A 19,717-nucleotide genomic window follows, 5' to 3' on the forward strand; every position below is an offset into this window, starting at 1 on the left:
GTATAAGATTTTTCAGAATGTGCTCTTGACACAGTCAGCCAAAATGACATAACAGATTAATTATTGCTAATGTTTATGTTTCAGTCAGACCATGATCCCATTGTGCTGGGTGCTGGATAGGCATATTTTAAAAAGCTTACAGTCTAAGGCCCAGATCCTGCGAACAGTTACACATGTGAGTAGCTTTAAGTACATGAATAGTCACATGGAGTTACTCACTTGCATAGGCAGTTGCCAGATACCAGCCTAAAAAACAAGTTCTGACAGCTGGCTGAAACAAACAAACAGGTGAGGGGGAGGGAGGACAGGGTAATTATGACAAGATAATATTAATCATTCCTACCCAAGTGGTGTTATTGTCACAGATACCATTCCTAATCGAACGGAATACAATGCCTGCAAGACTGTATCAATTAAACAACTCTGCCAAACATAGAATAGTGTCTGCAACTCTTTCTTTTATTACTCAGGTTGGGTCAAAGGTCTATTTAAAATTCATGCCATAGTTCTGAAACTTCGTACGCTGGAGGGAATTGTTCTTGTACATTTTGTCAAAATTCACACGCCTCTCTATCCTGCTATGTAGCATTTGTAATGCTAGCACGTCTAGCATGCACCCCAGGATAGAGAGAGTGCCATTGCTGCAGGGATCAAGTATATCTCTTTGCTGGTAGTTATGACATCTATTATGGAGCAGATATGGGTAGGCGGGGGAAGCCTTCTGGCAAATTTTTTTTCTTTTTTGTCACTTGAAGGGATTGCTTTGAAGTCTCACAGTAGTATATCTCCGGGGGGAAGAGTGGAGGAGGGGAACTACAGTGCTTTAAGAACAGCATATTTATAATAACAATGTAGCTTTAATTCATGGCCACTAGTGACTCAGAACTGTTTGTTTTTAATGGAGACGAAAATAAGGCAGCTCTTCTCACACTCTAAAGACCTTTCGCTCCTGGTGCTATGCCTGCTACTTAAGCTATGGTTTGCTTCACTTTCACAACTTTCTATATCCCCTTGCTTATCCAATATCTGCCTCTCTTCTAGGTGTCCTATATTGGGCCTGATCGTGCAGTTCTTACTGTTACCAGTGGGAGTTTTGCATGTATAAGCCTGCTGGATCTCCCTGATACACTTTAGTGTAAAACACAATACTCACATCGGCATAAAGAGCCAAACTTGCTCTCTGACAGAGTGAATTCCTGGGGCCTCATTCTCTACTGCTCTGCACTTGGTATAGTCTGTGTATAACAGGTGCTAACAAAATCGGAATAGTAGAGCTCTGCACATGAGTGTGAATGACTACAAGATGCAAGCGATGGAGAATCAGGGCTATGGACTAGAGAGAGGAGATGGGGAGAGAGAATCTAGTAGCTTGAACAGAGGGCTGGGAGCCAGGAACTCCTTCATTCCAGTCCTGCCTCTGCACTGACTCCCTCTGGTTTTGGTCAAACAATTTGATGATCTTATCTTGCAAAGTGTCAAGCAGCTCCCTTTGACATCATGGGCAGTTGAAGGAGCTCAGAACTTCCCAGGAGGTGCTCAGCATGCTAGAGCAGTGGTTCTCAACCTGGGGTACGTGTACCCCAAGGGGTACGCAGAGATCTTTCAGGGGGCAGATCAACTCATCTAGATATTTGCCTAGTTTACAACAGGCTACATAAAAAGCACTAACAAAGTCTGTACAAACTACCATTTCATACTGACAATGACTTGTCTATATGTCCGAGAGGAGGAGAGCCTTTGGGCCTGCTGGGAGGTAGGGAGCACTCTCTTCACCCAGCAGGGCTCAGTATTTAGTAAGATCAGACCCAAAATCCATGCCCAAATTTTATTAGTGAAATGGAAGATAAACTTATTTAGCTATCCTTCATTTTTCTTTAGTGGCTTGATTAATATTTGTGGTTTGCAGTGTTGTAGCCGTTTTGGTCACAGGATATTAGAGAGACAAATTTGGACCAACTTCTGTCCGTGAAAGAGACAAGCTTTCAAGCTACACAGAGTTGTTCTTCAGGTCTGGGGAAGGTACTAAGGACTGGTCTACACCAGGAACTTAGGTTGGAATAACTACATCGGTCAGGGGGGTGAAAATCCACACCCCAGAGTGATGCAGTTCAACAACTTAACCCCCGGTGTAGACCATGCTAGGTTGACAGGAGAATTCTTCCATCGACTTATCTACCACCTCTCGGCGAGGGGGATTATCCATGCCGATGGGACAACCCCTCGTATCCGTGTTGGTAGCATCTTCACTGAAGTGCTACAGCATGCATCATTTTAAGTGTAAGAGTGTCACAGCTAAATAGAAGATGGAATAGATTGTTTAGCATAAGGAGTTAACACATATTTTAAGGGACCATTCAAGGTGAAGTGGCCCTTTAACACCTCTCCAGCTATAGGACAAAAAAGGGAGGTTAGTGGATTACAGAATGTTGTAATAAGCCATAAATAGAGTGTCTTTATTAAGACCAGGATTTTTATGCCCCAATAACAACTATGTGGATGAATCCAGACTATTACTACACTCTCAAATGAACTCACACAGAAAAATGATAAAAGACAAAAATACCATATCACCCATGGGCAAACACTTTTCACAGAAAGAACAGGAGTACTTGTGGCACCTTAGAGATTAACAGATTTATTAGAGCATAAGCTTTCGTGGACTACAGCCCACTTCTTCGGATGCATGCTCTAATAAATCTGTTAGTCTCTAAGGTGCCACAAGTACTCCTGTTCTTTTTGCGGATACAGACTAACACGGCTGCTACTCTGAAACTTTTCACAGAATGATTATTCCATATCTGACCTCTCAGTCCTTGTCCTCAAAGGAAACCTGCACAACACCTTCAAGAGATGAGCCTGGGAGCTTAAATTCATAATTTTGCTAGACACTAAAAATTATGGTGTTAAGAAAGACACTGGGTTTATGGCTTATTACTACAATCTTTTGGTTTAGTGTACAGTTACTAAGAACAGCACCCCAGTGGGGATGACATGTAAAGGAAGAGAGATTTGCCCACTACTTAGCCCTTTGGTGTTTTCCCCCTCCCCACCATGCCTTTATTTTCATTACAGAAAGTGCTCAGTATTATTCACTATTATTACTTTTCAGATGTTGGCTCCAGTTCCCAACACTGGCTGCTATTGCTGATATTAATAAAGTGATTGGTGGGTGTGGGTGTTAATCACTTTATTAATATATAATTTGCCAGATATTACAGGCTTGATTCTGCTCCATTAAAATAAACATGAGTTTTTTCATTGGCCTGAATGGAAAAAGGATTAAGCCCTACGTTATAGATAGTTAAAGACAAAATGAGGATGCGCTTTCAAAAGCACATTAATAATCAACTGTTAGTCTCCCAACTCATTTGTTACATAAGTTAAGCAGATGTATAGAAATTGTTTATTTTTTCCCCTAGTTACAGGGATGCAGAAAAGAACTTTCACAATATATCGAACAGATGCTCCTATACAGACTGCTCTGGCAACGATGAAGCCGAAGATGTCTCAGGAATTCTCCAGTGTACAGCTAATATACTCGGTACTTATTTTTTGTAATATGACTCATTTGCTTTGGTTGGAGGGTTTTTTTTTTTTTTTTTTTTTTTTGAGAGGCCCATCATTAATCATGAATGAAGGTCTTTCCTGTTCCATCCAGGGCAGCTTAGACTGTAGTCAGCATCATCTCATTGGGTTATTGGTGTCAAGGTTATCTCCTTTTCCAGGCATATTTTACTTGTCTGAAATAATCCACTTTGCTTTTTCACTGGGCGTTTACTGTGCCTCCCATTTTGTTGTCACTGAGTATTGGAATTTCAAAGGTTTGGTGCCCAAATTCATTTGGGATTGCCAAGTTATAATTGGGGGGGGGGAAAGGAATTTGGCCCTCAGAGGTACGTTAGGAGGTGTTTAAGCATTTGCTACAAAACAGCAGATGCACGAGGGTTCTGTTAGCCCTACTGATTTGGGGTCTGGAGAAACCATGTTTTAGCAGAATGTAGCCCACTAGGGTGACCAGATGTCCCTATTTTATAGGGATAATCCTGATTTTTGGGTCTTTTTCTTATATAGGCTCCTATTACTCCCCACCCCTTGTCCGAATTTTTCACATTTACTGTCTGGTCATCCTATAGCCTGCTGAATCATGAGTATCTTAAATTATATTGCCCTCTTCATGCTGAAGGATCCCAAATATGACAAACTTGTATAAATGTAAAGAAGATGTATGTCATCCGCCACTGAAGTGCAGTGACCTGTGGGTTTACATATGCAACTACTTAAGAGAACACAGCAGCATTGCACAACAGGACAGGAAATGAAAAGCGTTACCATACCAAACTGAAACTGCAAGGAGAGCCTAGTTTGTTGCTCAAGTCAGATGTGAACCCTTCATTTAGTAACACTGGTGAGCAGTATACAGGATTTTAAAGTGAAATTTATGTAGTAAGTTAGTGCAGTTTCAGATTATGGGTTCAAATAGAGGCAACTGGCCCTACATACTCTCACATTCTTCTACTACATCTTTAGGGTACGTCTAGACTGCAGTCATGGGGTGTGATTGCAGCTTGTGTTGATGTGCCCAAGTTAAGTTTAGTCTCACAAGGCCAGTCCTGTGAGTGATTACTTTAGGTTCTGGGCTGGCTTGTACAGCCTATGCTGAGGCTTGCGCTGCCATGGTTTCCCTGTTCTGGGACCTGAGCTAGCTAGATTAAAGATAGCTTGGGTATGCTGGCTACTACCCATGCATTGATTGCTGTCTAGACATAGTCTTTGTGCCTGCTCTTCTCTGGAGCATCAGTAAGGTTTTGTCAATTCTCAATCTGTGAAAGCTGATATAAATCCACACTGAAAGAAAAAAAGCAAAGAACTTTTTACTAAGAACTTTAATTTAAAATGGAGGCATTTAACCCTTTTTCTTCAATAAAAGTTTTCATTTTTATTGTTTTGAAGAAACCTTTACAGATCACCTTAAGCCACCGATTAATTAGCTAATTTTAACATAGCACTTTGAAGATGTAAAGTGCTAAATATTATTTATCATTGCTACAAGTAACACTCTCTACTGATTTTTAGCCACAGTTGACATTATAAACCATTGTGTCTGGGGATATAGAAATCAATGATAAACTTGTGCTGAAATTTGGCTTGGAGTGAATTTGCATATGAATTATTTAACCACTTAAAGATTGCACTGTTACTGATCTATGCATAGAAAATACTATCAGTGCTAAGTATTATTAATTATTATTATTTCTTTAAAGCATCTTACTAGCATTAGATGTTTTTTGAATTTTCAGTACTGCACTTATGGCACCTGGGGCTATATTTTCTATGAAGTCTCATAATCTAAGCACTCTTGGGCCTTGCTAGTACTGTTTGAGAGTCCTCCAAGGAAATCCCAAGATGCTGCAGGAGATAGGGGTAAGGGGTATAACAGGTGGCAGTCTCAGCTTAATAGGTTCCCTTTCACTTGGTAATGAACAAAAGCCTGAACAGGGTCCATTTTCAGGAGATTATGCGGCTGGAGAGTTCTCATCCCAAGAACGGCATAAAATTGAAGTCCTGACCTTGTGTGATAATTAAAGATCTCATTACCCTCTTTGCAAGAGGACTGGTATCAACTCTGGCATTCTAGCTGCATTCCAGTCTGGGTTATTACATTCTGCTTAACTAAAATCCCTCTTGCAGTTGGAGTAACCATTTGTCTTCCTTTTCTGTCTCAAACTGTTGTATAGGGTTGGTATGCACTGTAAAATAGCTGATATGTTCCATCTAAGAGGTGGCTGCATTTTACTGATGGTCGATGTGCTTCCGCTTCTTTAGGACCCTTAGCAGGCAAGGTGCTGAATGCCTGCTGAGAGGTTCTGGTGCCCTTAACTCCTGCTGAAGTTAATGAGAAGAGAGCAGGCACTCAGCACCTTGCAGAACTGGGCCAAAAGTGTTTTGGGATTTTACAGAATTAATGACATCACAAAAATGTTCAATGCAATATTATTTAAAGTGATTTTTTTGCTTTTATTGTTAAATAGTTGAGTCCTTACCCTTTCAAAATCAGCCCTTGTACACGTCTTCATGACTCATGCAGAGGAATCTCTCTTTATAATACTTTTAAAACATACATAATAATATTGTAAGAGGCCAGACTAAAAACTCAGTACTTATTTTCACTATGAAACTACAGCTCTTATGGTCTATCAAGTCTATGGGTGCATTTAAAAATGGTTATGAATACTTGTTTGTGTGTTCTTAAAATAATGTCTAGGGCCTTGATCATGAAATAAAACCTAATAGTGTGGGCCCAGGTGCTGCAGTGGATAGAGATCTGTACTGAGCAGATCATGGGGCCTAAATATCTGTTTTCTTCAGGGGACTATGCTGGACTGAGTGAAAGGTACATTTTAAAATAACACACTTATTAAATAAGGTGGGAGGAAGTTACTATTAGGAAATATTCATATATTTTTTTTAAATTTGAAGTTGAGTTCAGGACAAGAAATTCGAAATTTAAGAAATTCTTAAGGTAATTATTAATAAACACTTACTTCCTTCTCCTCATCCAATGGCATGAATTTAGGAAGGAATATCAGAATTAACTCTGACTTACTTTGTGTCACAACAGCCAGACTGTTAATGAAGGCTGCTTGATTAGTTCTCAGTTCTATATGTGACAGTTATTTTCCTGGATGAATAAGGAATAATGAGAGACTGCTTTATACAAGTGGGAAATAAGCACTGAGGTGTGTAATCAGTACAATTGATCTTATTATGACATTGTTGAGACAGAAGACTTGAGTGGTGTGATGGTATTTAAACAAATGTTAATCCAAATTCTGCTCTCATTTTATTTCATTTATAATAAAGATTACCCATCCGGCACTCTGTTATACTTCATGCAACCCAGGGGTTGTGCCTGTTTATGCTAGAGGTGAATATTTGCCAGTGTGGGTTGCATGACCAATTATATCTAGGTTATCATTTTGACTTCAGTCCTTACTATGTCCAGATTTGAAACAGAAGACCTTGGAACTTAGCTTCCATTTGTAGTAATGGAACAAAGCCCTTTCTTAAAGGTACCTGCCAATGAAATATCTGCTATCCTATTCTATCTTACCTGCAAATACTTCAGTATGATTTACCTCTCCCGACCCACTAAGTCTGACTCTAAAATTCTCATTCTGTGTTCTTTGACAAAACACAGCGAACACTGAGGTCATTAGTAGACCTGGGAGATTGTGGACAAATGCCTCACTTTGTGGTCTTGGTATTTACACTATTCACAGAACAGTGATGTCTGATAAGATGTGCATTCAGCTGCGGGTGTGTAATTTATACTGTATGAATACTGGAATTTTACCCTTAGTAAGCTGTCACTAGCAGTGTAAAGCAGTCAATCTGATTCTGATTCTCCTCTCACCCTCACTGATTTTACACCGAGGCAATTCCATTGACATCAGTGTATTTATTCCTGTTTTACATCAGTGTCATAAAGGCATCAGGCTGCCTGGTATGGGACATGGCTAAGAGAGCCCTTCATGTGTCATGCAGGCAAACCAGACTTTATGATGAAAGGCCATTAAAACCAAAATTAATCTCACATTAGGTTCTTCCAGTTCCAAAGAACTCACCAAAATATTCTTCAGGATCTCACCCAAAACCCATGCAGGTAGCCAATCCTTTAGTACACTAAAAACTAAAGGTTTAGAAATCATAGTCTAGAGATGTGGGGGAGGCATGAGCCAAGAAGGTGATGTCACCATCTCCAATTTATACCCCCCATCCATGTGCATGGAAAAATACTGGCTCAAACATGGAGCTAAGCATCACATATTCTACATGCCCTGCTGAGTCACTGGGCCTCCATTGTCCGTATGATATCAGAGGAATCCTCTGGAGGGGCACTGGAAGAGTTGACTCTCCTTAATGGCCCATCAACACCTGTCTTGTGGGTGTTGCCCAGGAACATAAGTGTAGTAACAAGTGTACAGTAAAATGTCATAATCTCATACACAATGGTGATACACACATTTCAACAGGATAATAATACTTAGCAAATTATAACATTTCCAATGATACCTTACAAGGCATACTTTGCACAAGATTCATCACAATTGTGTAACATTGGTGACAATAGTGCAGACAATCTCCTTTTTTATACAGCATCACAAAAGGGAAGTGGATCCATCATGTCAACTGATTGGATACTCGATCAACCAGCAGCATTCCTTTGGAGTGAGAAGGAGGTTGAGGTTCTGTTGGTGAGAGAGACAAGCTTTTGACTTGTCTCTTCTACCAACAGAAGTTGGTCCAATAAAAGATATTACCTCACCCATTGTGTCTTGCTAATATCCTGGGACTAACACAGCTGCAACAACCTTGCTTGGGAGTGACAACTTGCATGGATGGAATGTTACATTTAAATTCTGTCTCCTTTTCAAAATAATACAGACTCTGCCTCCTTTAATTGGTTTATGCAGATTGTACAGTTTCCTGCATCATGTGAAGGAAAAGGAGAAAGTGACCAAGATACACTCTTGCTTTCTGGATGGCACTATTAAGAATTTCCTGTGTTGAAATACCTAGAGTCAGATTCACTAGTATGCTTCAGTCTGGTGACACAGAGAAGCCATAAACTTATCTTAGTTGGCTATCTGAGCTGGGTTTACAATTGCTTTGCATTGTCAGAGAGGTGCAAAACAGCGAGAATGAGCCAGTGTATCTTGCCTTTTGATTTACTCTAAAACCACATCTCTTGCTCAAGGCAATGGAGCCTGATGAAGCAGGAATCCAGCTTCAAGGAGGCTGTCATAGCCTCATTAGAACACCCACTTATGGGAATGAGTCAGGTTCCTCTGTAAACAATCTCTATTATATTTTTGACTGAACAGTTCTAAATAAAAGATCTTTGAATTATTTTTTTAAATAAATGTAAAGCCTATAATGAGGTCTTTCGTCATCATCATCATATAATTAAGTTTTATCTCCTTTTTAGCTTATCTTCTGTTCAGTCCTCTGAGGAGCTGTTATGGCTTAATAAGACATAGGACCAACTGATGTCCCCTAGAATCTTCTGGAATAGCATCTTTGTTGCACAAAGTTGCTTGCCATTTGAAGAGTCACAAGCATACAAAACAGAATTAACATGAGCATCAAGAGCTCCGTTTTGATAGCAGTTCCTGATACAGAGAATAAAAGGAAACAAACATAGCATATAATGATGATGATGATTACTTCATTTATTTATTAGGTGTCTGTCACCTTATATCTGGGTACATTAGGGAGGATGGAATGGCCCTGTGGCTAAAGCTGGCTGTATCTTGGGAAATGTTTTAAATGTCTATGACCGATTTCTTGTGACTTTGAGCATGTTACTGAATCGCTCTGTGCTTCAATTCCCCATCTGTAAAATGGGGATAATACTTCCTTTCTTTAATCTTTAACCCTCTAATGCCTGTCTGTCCTGTCTATGTGGATTGTAAGTTCCTTGAGGTAGGACTTTCTCAGACTATTTGCCCTAGAGCACCTGTGCCCAGGTCTCACCTGGGACTGCTAGCCACTACTTTAATACAAATAAATAATTTTACGTGGCTTAGATTGAGAGCAAACATATCTCCAAAATACAGCAATGCACTGTATGACTCACTACAGCAGTGAACTTGCTAACCTGAAAGAATCAGATAAGGGGATAGCGGGAATGTAAATCTCTAGCTACTGGAAAATGTGGACCAAGAGCTTGTTTTACTCTGTGCTCTAAAGTGGACACATTCAAGCTCAAACTTCTACCTGGGGAAGTGAATTTCAGCAGCATGGTCTTGCTACATATTTTTGCATTGGAAGTTGACAATATTTTTCTTGGAACATATTTGCAACTTTGCTAAATGGGTGGAATGTCGCCACCATGAATAGCTGTGTTGGCTGCTGGAAGTGATGAAATTTAACCTTGGATCAAATTAATGAACATTGGCAAAAATCTGTTTTCAAATGTGAATACTTGCCAAGTAAAAATGAGTATTTTTGTGCAGCCTTTATTGAGAGAGAAATGACAGGTGACCAGATCCTGTTGGCTTTTAATGGGAGTTGGGCACCTCGCTTACATTTGCATCTTTGAAAACCTCACTGCTTATTTACACTGTGGAACATCTATACCAGTAGTTCTCAACCAAGGGTACATATACCCCTGTGGGACACGCAGATATCTTCTAGGGGGAACATCAACTCATCTAGGTATTTGCCTCGTTTTACAACAGGCCACATAAAAAGCACTAGCGAGGTCCTTACAAACTAAAATTTCATACAATGACTTGTTTATACTGCTCTATATACTATACACTGAAATGCAAGTACATTCCAATTATATTCCAATTAATTTATTTTATACTTATATGGTAAAAATGAGAACGTCAGCAATTTTTCAGGAACAGTGTGCTGTGACATTTGGTTTTTTATGTCTGATTTTGTAAGCAAGTAGTTTTTAAGTGAGGTGAAACTTGGGGGTACTCAAGACAAATCAGACTCCTGAAAGGGGTACAGTAGTCTGGAAAGGTTGAGAGCCACTGATCTACACTAGACATGCTGTATAAGCACCTGATCTTGCTAGAAGTTATCTGCACTAAATGATCAATAAACCTCCTCAAACAAAAGACCTGGAAATAATTTGTACTGGCAACAATTCTGTTTATCTTTAATAAAAAAAATAAGCAACTAAAAATCCACTGTAATTATGTTCTTAAAAAACGTCCACAGCATGAGTCAATGACTCCTCTGTGACCTGCAAATTTGATACATTGTAAATACCATCTCCTGTTTGTTCTAAATTTACTGTCTTTTAATTTTATTGAGTATTCCTCTTGTTTTTGTATTGTTAGAGAAAGTTAAATAATGGACTGATCCGTCAATTTTAAGTGAATAACTTCATGCACTCAAAACACTATATATGCCTTCAGCATCATCTTCCTTGTGATAAGAACTGGATGGACCTCAGGAAGCAAATCCTAACTGAGTTAAAATTGTTAAAAAAAGTTGCAAGGGGTCTAAAGGGAAACAGATATCAAATGGTAGAGGTGTCAAATCAATTTGTTTTAGAAACAGATGGGGCTTGCTCCTGCATTCAGACTCTGTACAGAGCTCCCATAACTGTGCAGATGATGCACCACACTGATAATATATAAGTAAAATAGACAAAATCATTTATGTAATTACTGAATTAATGTAATTGCTGAAATTAGCAACTTTATATCAGAAATGTGCATATGGCTATAACAATTGATTTCAAACTGCAAACTCTTCAAGGTAATTCTTTGTCTACTGATACTTTTGTACAGTGCCTAAACTACTGGAAACCCAATCCAAATCAGAGACTCTAGGTGCTACTATAATATAAGCATTTAATAATGGCAATAGTAAATTGAACAAACTGTAGCAATGGAATTGGAGTTGATACATAAAAATGTCTTGGTAATTAGAAGAATAATAGATACGCTTGAATTACAAGCCCCACTGGGTGCTGTAGTACTGTGTATTATTAAAAAGAGGAGAAACTGCCAATAGTTAAGAGTAGTTAAAGGTTGTGATATACATAGCCACTTGTCAAAGGTCCGTAAATAAAATACAAGACATTTTATATATTCGAGGAAACATGAGAAGCCTTTTGGGATTTCAGTAAAATATGACACTAAAAACAGTTAACTTTTAAGCCAGCAGATGAATTCTCTTTATGTATTTAGAGCCATATTTGCTTACTGAAATGACAAAAATAAGTTTGTTTGCTTATTCCTATTTGCCCTGCAGAGGCAACACATCTGAAAGGGAATGAACTGGATTCTATTAGTGTCTGAGCATTATCAACACACTGCTCTGAAGTTCCAGTTGGTTACACTTGTGCAGACCTATTTAAGCAATAGGCTTCCCCATGTGTGAATGAGAGCATACACTGAAGATACTGGAGTTGCCCTGGTGTTGCAGAGGCCCTGCTTTGGCTTGCAGAACCTCTATCACTGAAAATACTGTGTGGGAATAAAATAACTGAGTTTATTTCTAGGATGTCAAGTTGAGTCTCCAGAGCTGGTAATGTGTGGGGTGGGGAAAAACTTTTTGCTTGTAGCCTGGAACTCGCTGAGATGCGGTGATCATGATGTTATTTTTAGTCACTTGTTAGATTAGAACTGCATTTTAAACATTATTAGAAAAATATTATTTTCATTATAAACACAGGTAAAACAAATATTACAGGTAAGCACATGTGGGTAAAACTTTTTACCCAACCTTTTCTATTTATGTAAATTTCATTTTTTCGTTTATTAAATTGTACAAGGTATCTAGGTAATATATATAGCTCTACAAAGTAAGTTGTAGTACAGTTTTACAGCTGTGCCAAAGCTGTTTGTAAAGATATAAAATGCTTTTACTACAGTTATATGCAACCAATAAAAATGACCATATAAAAACGGTTGTCCAGCTTCCTCCATTTGATACAGAATTTATCTTTATACTCAAGGTATGCCAAAGTACTTCACAAATTAATTAGATATAGGTCATATTGTCATCTAGAGGCCAATTGATCAGCTAATAAGCAGTCGGGTGTGTACTACACCCATCAAAATTTGTTTTAATGAGCGAGTGAATGTTGGTTAAAATATTAGTTTTTCCTATTGTTTTTAAATGGTGTCCTGGAGTCTTCAACTTCTGCCTAAACCACCATCAGATAAAAGCAGAAGAGAGTTGTATTATGAAGAGGAGACTAAATATTTATTATAAATCTGCTTCATTGAGGAAACTTTTGCTACACCCATGGGGACAAAACCTAGTCTTTTGTTCATGATATGAATGTTAGAACTGCAAATTGTATCTCACCTCTACCGTTCACTAGATGACACTTCAATTTTCTTAAGGGATATCCCATATAGTACGTGTTAATATCTACCAAGGGAATTGGATGCAATGGAACATGTACTATTGGCTGCTGTTGTCTCCTTGGTTCACTCTACAGGAATAATTGGATGGGTTATAGTTGCTTCGGTATGATCTGTGGCTCAATCCCAGGGTATTTTGTTGTTTTGATCACATCTTTCACCTTCTTATTGATTCTGAACTGCTTGTATGCTGCGATTTCTTTTATGTTAGATTATGTTAAGAAAGGGACAGAGAATAATACTGAAGATCTGATAATGACTTTACATAAATAGATGGTACACTCATACCCCGAACACTGTGCTCAATTTTGGACATTCCCCTGCAAAAATATTGTAGCAGAAATGTAAAAGGATCAGAGAAAGATGATAAAAATGAAGAATCACCCGAAAGACTATGAGAAGAGAGAGAAAAGATTCTCAAAATAGAAGAAAAAGAATGAGGAATACTTAGTTTAATTGAATGGCAACAAATAATGTAGATACTTGTTGATATAACATATAATTAACCTGTAGGACTCTCAAAATATTATAACTTAGATGCTGAGAAAAATGTTTAGGAGGATTTTTTATTAAATCAGTCTTTTATATTAATAATAAAAATATCCACAGACCTACTACTATCCTCTTATTTCGGGATATCAGCCAACCACTAATTATTGCAGTTAAGGAGAAGCTTCCCCCAAAGCTTGTTATTGCATAATTGGCCATTAGATTATACAGTTTCTCTGAAGCATCTGGTACTAGCCACTGTTGAGACAGAATGCTTTGCAAGATGGACCATTGATTTGATCTGGTATGGCAATTTCTGTGCTTCTAACAATGGTGGTAGTATTTCCTTTTTTATACCTAAACATATTTAACAGGCCTGGGGAAAAAAATCCATTTAAGAGAGAGTGAAAATAACTAAGACTCTTTATACAGGAAATGAATAAGAGGGGATGAGATAAAGAGAAACAAAAAATGAACTTTATAGAGATGGAAATGGATTGCAAGAACAAGGGGATGTTCAGCGAAACAGAAACTAGAGTTAAAAGTAGTAAAAGAAAATATTTCATCATATAAGGCACAAATAGCCTGTGGAACTCCATGCCACCAGATATCATCAAGGCTAGAGCGTAGTATGACTGTATGGGATAATTATTTTTTGATAATGAGAACATCCAGAGTTACAATACAATTTGTGTGACCTGAAGAAGAGCTCTGTGTAGCTCAAAAGCTTGTCTTTCACCGATAGAAGTTGGTCCAATAAAATATATTACCTCACCCACCTTGTTTCTCTGAGTTACAACAGTAAATTGTGTAAAAAACAAACAAACAAACAAAAAAAAAAACCAATGAACAGGATATAAACCCTTATGCTTCAGGGCATAAATTAGCTTCTAATTCATGGGGATTAGGAAAAAACTTTCCCTATGGAAGGGATATTTCATACCTGCTTACTTCAGGGTTTCTTTCACCCTTCTCTAAAGCATCTGGTCATGGGCATTGTCAGACAAAATTCTGGATTAGAAAAACCACTGGTCTGATCCAGTTTGGCCACATCTGTTTTTCTATGACTGATTCACTGCTATAATACTCTAGTGGAGCATGGGTAACTCCACTGATTAACACCTAAAATGTTTAAAAAGACAATGGCATATCCTGTGGCCATATCACTGAACCTAATTTCATAAAATAACCCCCATTGGTTGGGGTTGGTACTTGCCTGGAAGATGTTAGAGTCCTGTGTTCTGCAAAAGTAATGGTGGTGATTCAGTAACTGACACCCTTTCCTCTACTAGGAGGCACTGTACTACTGGAGGTAATCTCTTTTGGATTATCCATAAAACCACAGTTCTCACCACTTGTAGTTATAAAAGAGGGCTTTCAACCCAGGTATTCTGGCCAAATGCCAATATGAATAATTATATTCTGCTACCTACCTAAATGTATCCTATTAATTTTCCTACATAAGTTAATTTTCTTCATAAGTTGTGCAATGTTAAGAGTTTTTAAACTCATCATGCCACATCCCAGATGTGAGTAAAAAGATCACTACATATAGTTTGTAAATCAGTTTGGATGAAGGGTGCTGTGTAAATACCAAACATCAATAGAATTGGGCAAAATTTTTTGTCTGAAAGTTTCTTGTCAACACCAAAATGTTTTGTAAATTTGTATTGGTTTCTGCCAAATTGTGTCGGACAAAAAAAGCTGAAAAAGTTGAAATGTTTCCTTTTAACATTTTTTAAATGAAACATTTCATTTTTTAGCTTTTTAAAAGAATTTTTGTTTCTATATTCCCTTCAGTTATTTTTTTAAAAAGTCTAAAATAGAAACAGTTTCATTCTGAGTCAAACATAACATTTTATTTGACCCGAAATGATTTTTTTTTTTTAATTTTTGATTTGCTGAAAATTTTGAAAAACTTCAATTTTGGGTGAATCTGAAATGATTTTTTTGTTTAATTTTCAGAATTTCCAGCAAACCGAAAAATCAGTAATTTGCAGGGTGCTAGTAGTTATAATTATAGCCATGTACTTATTCGAATACTGCTTTGAGATTATTATCAAAGTTTTGTTCTGCAAACAATAGATTAATAACTTCTGCTGTTCTCATGTCTCTGGGCATGAAACTATTTTAATTACATGGTTCTTCCAAGTTCAGAAGCCTATGAGCTATCCAAACAAATGATGTAACGGTCTTCAGAGATCCACTGGTATTTTACTGAAGATAGCATAAGACGTGTTGAATATGTATTATAATGAAGATCTGATTTGTACCCTTAGGAAATAAATGACTATGTCCTTCATTTCTATTGGAATAATTAGGACCAGCTGTCATGGATTTAACTAGTATGTGTTACATTTAATAAAAATGATGCACTGGAGGACATTTTTTTATTCATTGAATTTATTTTCTCTGCACACTCTTACATTGGGTATATATTCTAATAAGTCACATGAAAATCATCCTACCACATCTCGCAACTGGACACACACATGCTGTACACATTGTAACTCCAGCATCTGATATAGTGATTAAATGCAAATGATGCTTAAAAGAGCATTCATAGAAAATAGTAGAGAGATGAGTCGTCATCTTAAAATGGAATTTTCTAAAGTTGCCTTTAAGATAGTTACTAGCAAATCAAAGCAGCATTTGATGCACATTGTCAGTCTGGGATCTTTTTATTGCTGCCATTTTTTATTGCCTGTATGCGATGTTTGGTATCATCACCTTTCAAAAATGAAAGCCTTTTGAGTTTCTGTGATGGGAACATGGAAAGATCTAGTACATTAGCGGTGGATGACTCACTAGCCCCTTCACCCTTTGCCACAGAAATGCTTTTCCAGGTGGCTAACCCTGGAAGCATTGCACAAGCTACGTTCTCAAATTCAAGCAATTCAGAGAAAGTGGTTATTTCATCTTATTCTTTAGCAATCCCTAGTGGTCAGTGTAGGAAAAGTATTTCAGGCTCTGAGGCTGTCTTATTTCATGGTTGCAGAGTAAATGCAGCCAGAAGAGGTATATCTGAGTGGCCAGTTGTGGGTTTCGCATTGTTCTGTGGAAGTTCTAGGTTTGATTTCCAGTCCCAGTCTTTGACTCAGTGGGGCCTTGGAGTGTTGCAGAGACAATGAGGGGGAAGGAGAACTATTGTGTTGCTCTGTTGTGATCCCACTGTCCAATTCAAAGGTGGTACTAAAAGATTCTGAAGGAAGTTCTGTCTAGTCATCCTCATTGCAAAGAGGTCAGATAATGTTGTAGTGTGTGAGATATAAAGCATGAGGAAAGTGTAGTCCTCTGGGCTCTAACCGGAATGAGAAAAGGTAAAAGTGCATGATTCACAAACTGTGGCTGATAGAGGGAGATGGGACTGGGGAGTGAGGAAGGAAGATGGACAGGAAAAAAAAAAGCAGTCCAGAATGACGAGATGTGATGCAGACATCTTAGGGTCACCCACAGAGACCAATTAAATCTGGTAGCTTTTGCCTTAGGGAAATGGGAATCCTACTAACAGGTATCCTTAATGAAGAAGACTTCAGAATAGGGGACAAATCATAGTCTGGTGGCTGGGGGGAAGCCCCAAACAAAAGCAGATTATAAAGGAAAAATGTTGCACAACAATAACCCCACCACGTTGTTGACATATATTTACCATTGCCCTATAGGTTTGAAGTTTGAGGAGATGCAAGAAAAATTTGGGGAGGAATTCTTCAATATCTGCTTTGATGAGAATGAAAGAGTTCTTCGCGCTGTAGGTGGCACGCTGCAGGACTTCTTCAATGGCTTTGACGCTTTGCTGGAGCACATTAGAACTTCATTTGGAAGACAGGTCACTCTGGAATCCCCTTCTTTCCTATGCAAAGAGCTCCCTGAAGGCAACCTCATGCTCCACTACTTTCACCCTCATCATATTGTTGGATTTGCAATGATGGGAATGATAAAGGCGGCAGCAAAGAAGATCTACCGTTTGGAAGTGGATGTGGAACAAGTCATGAATGAGAAACTGTATGCGGAGGGGTCGAACCCAGGTAATTGCAGCTGTCTTACTTTTATTATCAAAGAACGTGAAAATGCAAATATCACAAAAGCACTTCCACTCGGATCATCTCAGTCTCCCTCAGACCTGAGGATAAGCATCAGCACCTTCTGCAGAGCTTTCCCCTTCCATCTGATGTTTGATCCAAACATGCTGGTGCTCCAGCTTGGGGAAGGCCTTAGGAAGCAGCTCAAATGTGACACTCACAAAACGTTGAAATTCCAGGAATGCTTTGAGATAGTTTCCCCGAAGGTCAGTGCCACATTTGAACGAGTCCTCCTGAGATTATCAACACCATTTGTGATTCGGACCAAACTTGAGGCTTCTGGCTCTGAAAATAAAGATAAGGTAGGAGCATTAATTTAGAATGGGATGTGTGTGTATGGGAAGGGCGCATTTATTCAGAGTCTAACAGCTCAAGGACTGTGCACTACCGAAAGCTCATTTAACCCCCCAAAATAAGGCTTAAGTGGGATGTAAGTGGTTTGGGTCTGGATTGGAATGAATTTCATCCTACATTATTTGTAAACTCTGCATGTGGAGTTATTGCAGATACTTTGAATGCCATTCAAAAAATTCTCAGTCACATGGTTGTGTATTAAAACATTGGTGAAATTCCCAATGCCTTGGTTTGACGTAATGCCTATGTCTAATCATTAATTTCATTCCAATTTTATTGTAATAATACTGAAAACAACGACACCATTGAATGTAATTGTTCTCCGGGGAATGCAGTTTTGGTGTTATCTGAAGGTGTTTAGCTGTAGGATTCCCATTTACTTTATATATCCTACATAACAATTTGAAAATTGCAGAAAATCTCATGTTGCAGAGAAATGGAAAATCTGTAGTAATTAACCACTACAATAAATGATGCCAAATATAATTTATGCCAATCTTGATATAGGAAGCTCTGATGCTGTCCTATCATAAAACAAGCCCCCAACCAAAGAATATTTGTTTACCTTTATGCTGAGTGGTGCAAGTGTTCTTAGGCAGGTTAACTCTCCCAGGACCTGGAGATAGTGTGGTGGCTACAAGTGGGCAGATTTTCAAATGAACTCAGCTTCCATTTAGGCACTTATGATGGTGTAGGGCTTATGTAGGTGTAACTAGGGCAATGCAGTATCGGTGTAGACACTATGTTCCTTACATTGGCTGTTGACTGTTCACTGAAGCTGTGAAATTGACAAGAAAACCGACTCCCGGTTTGCCAGCCCGGCTGCTGCCGGGTTTCCTGGCTTAGGCAGCCCTCAGGCTCTCCACTCCCCGTGGGGAGCCCTGCTGCCTCCCCCCAGGACCCTGGCTCCCCACCGGGAGCAGAGCAGTTGACTGGACTCCGCGCGCAGATCTCCCCGCCCGAAGTGAGAAGCCCCAGGTGGCTTTCTCACCACTCCTGGCTGGGCGCGAAGGCGAGAAGCCCAGGGGGCAGTTGGGCTCCGGGTGGGGAGCTGCGTGAAGCTGAGAGCCCTGGCTCTAAGCCCCCACACTATCCCTCTTCAGTCAGTGGAAGTGCTCCTCATGAGGACGTGCACCACTGACAGAAGGAGGGTAGTCTGGACATCAGTCCACGCAGTAATTACTGCTGTGACTGTAAATCGACCTGACATAGGGTCGACTTAAGATTATAGTGTAGACATGTTCTTAGTGGGTTACAGATTGTTGTAATAAGCCATAAATACAGTCTCTTTATCAAGGCCATTATTTTTAGTGTCTAGCGAAGTTAAGAATATAAATTCCCAGACTCCTCTTTTGAAAATGTTGAGCAGGTTCCATTTGAGGATGAGGACTGATAGGTCAGATATGGAGTGATCACTTTGGGAAAAGTGTTCACCCATGGGTAATATGGCATTACCCATGGGTAATATGGCCATTTTTCTGTGTGAGTTCATTCAATAGCGTAGTGATTGTCTTGTTTCACCCACATAGTTGTTATTGGGGCATTTAGTGCACTGGGTGAGGTACAGCACATGTTGTGATAGGCATGTATAGGACCCATGGATCTTGAAAGGTGTGTTGTGGGGGGTGTTGTGGGTACCACTGCAGAAGTGTTAATGAGCCACTTCCCCTTGAATGGTCCCTTAGAATATCTCTTAAAGTAAGGCTTTGTCTGCAGTGCACAGCTTTTAGTGACATGGCTGCATTGCTACAGCTGTGCTGCTAAAAGATGCACAATGTAGCTGCTGTTTGTCGGCAGGAGAGAGAACTTGTGCTGACAAAAATATGCCACCCCCAACGAGAGTGCTCCTGCTGGCAAAGCACTGTTCACACCGATGCTTTTCGTCGGTAA

The 19,717-nt window shown here is 39.0% G+C and overlaps 1 protein-coding gene across 1 annotated transcript in view; it reads left to right on the plus strand.

Moving 5' to 3' along the window:
- GUCY1A2 (guanylate cyclase 1 soluble subunit alpha 2) overlaps window positions 1-19,717 on the plus strand; it is a 281,924-nt gene that overhangs the window by 21,001 nt on the left and 241,206 nt on the right. The window contains exons 3-4 of the mRNA XM_034758855.1: window positions 3,420-3,541; window positions 17,057-17,775. Of these exons, the coding sequence (XP_034614746.1) occupies window positions 3,420-3,541; window positions 17,057-17,775 (841 nt within the window). The remainder of the gene's footprint in view (window positions 1-3,419; window positions 3,542-17,056; window positions 17,776-19,717) is intronic.

This window comes from Trachemys scripta, chromosome 1 (genome assembly GCF_013100865.1).
Source record: "Trachemys scripta elegans isolate TJP31775 chromosome 1, CAS_Tse_1.0, whole genome shotgun sequence".
Classification (NCBI taxonomy): domain Eukaryota; kingdom Metazoa; phylum Chordata; order Testudines; family Emydidae; genus Trachemys; species Trachemys scripta.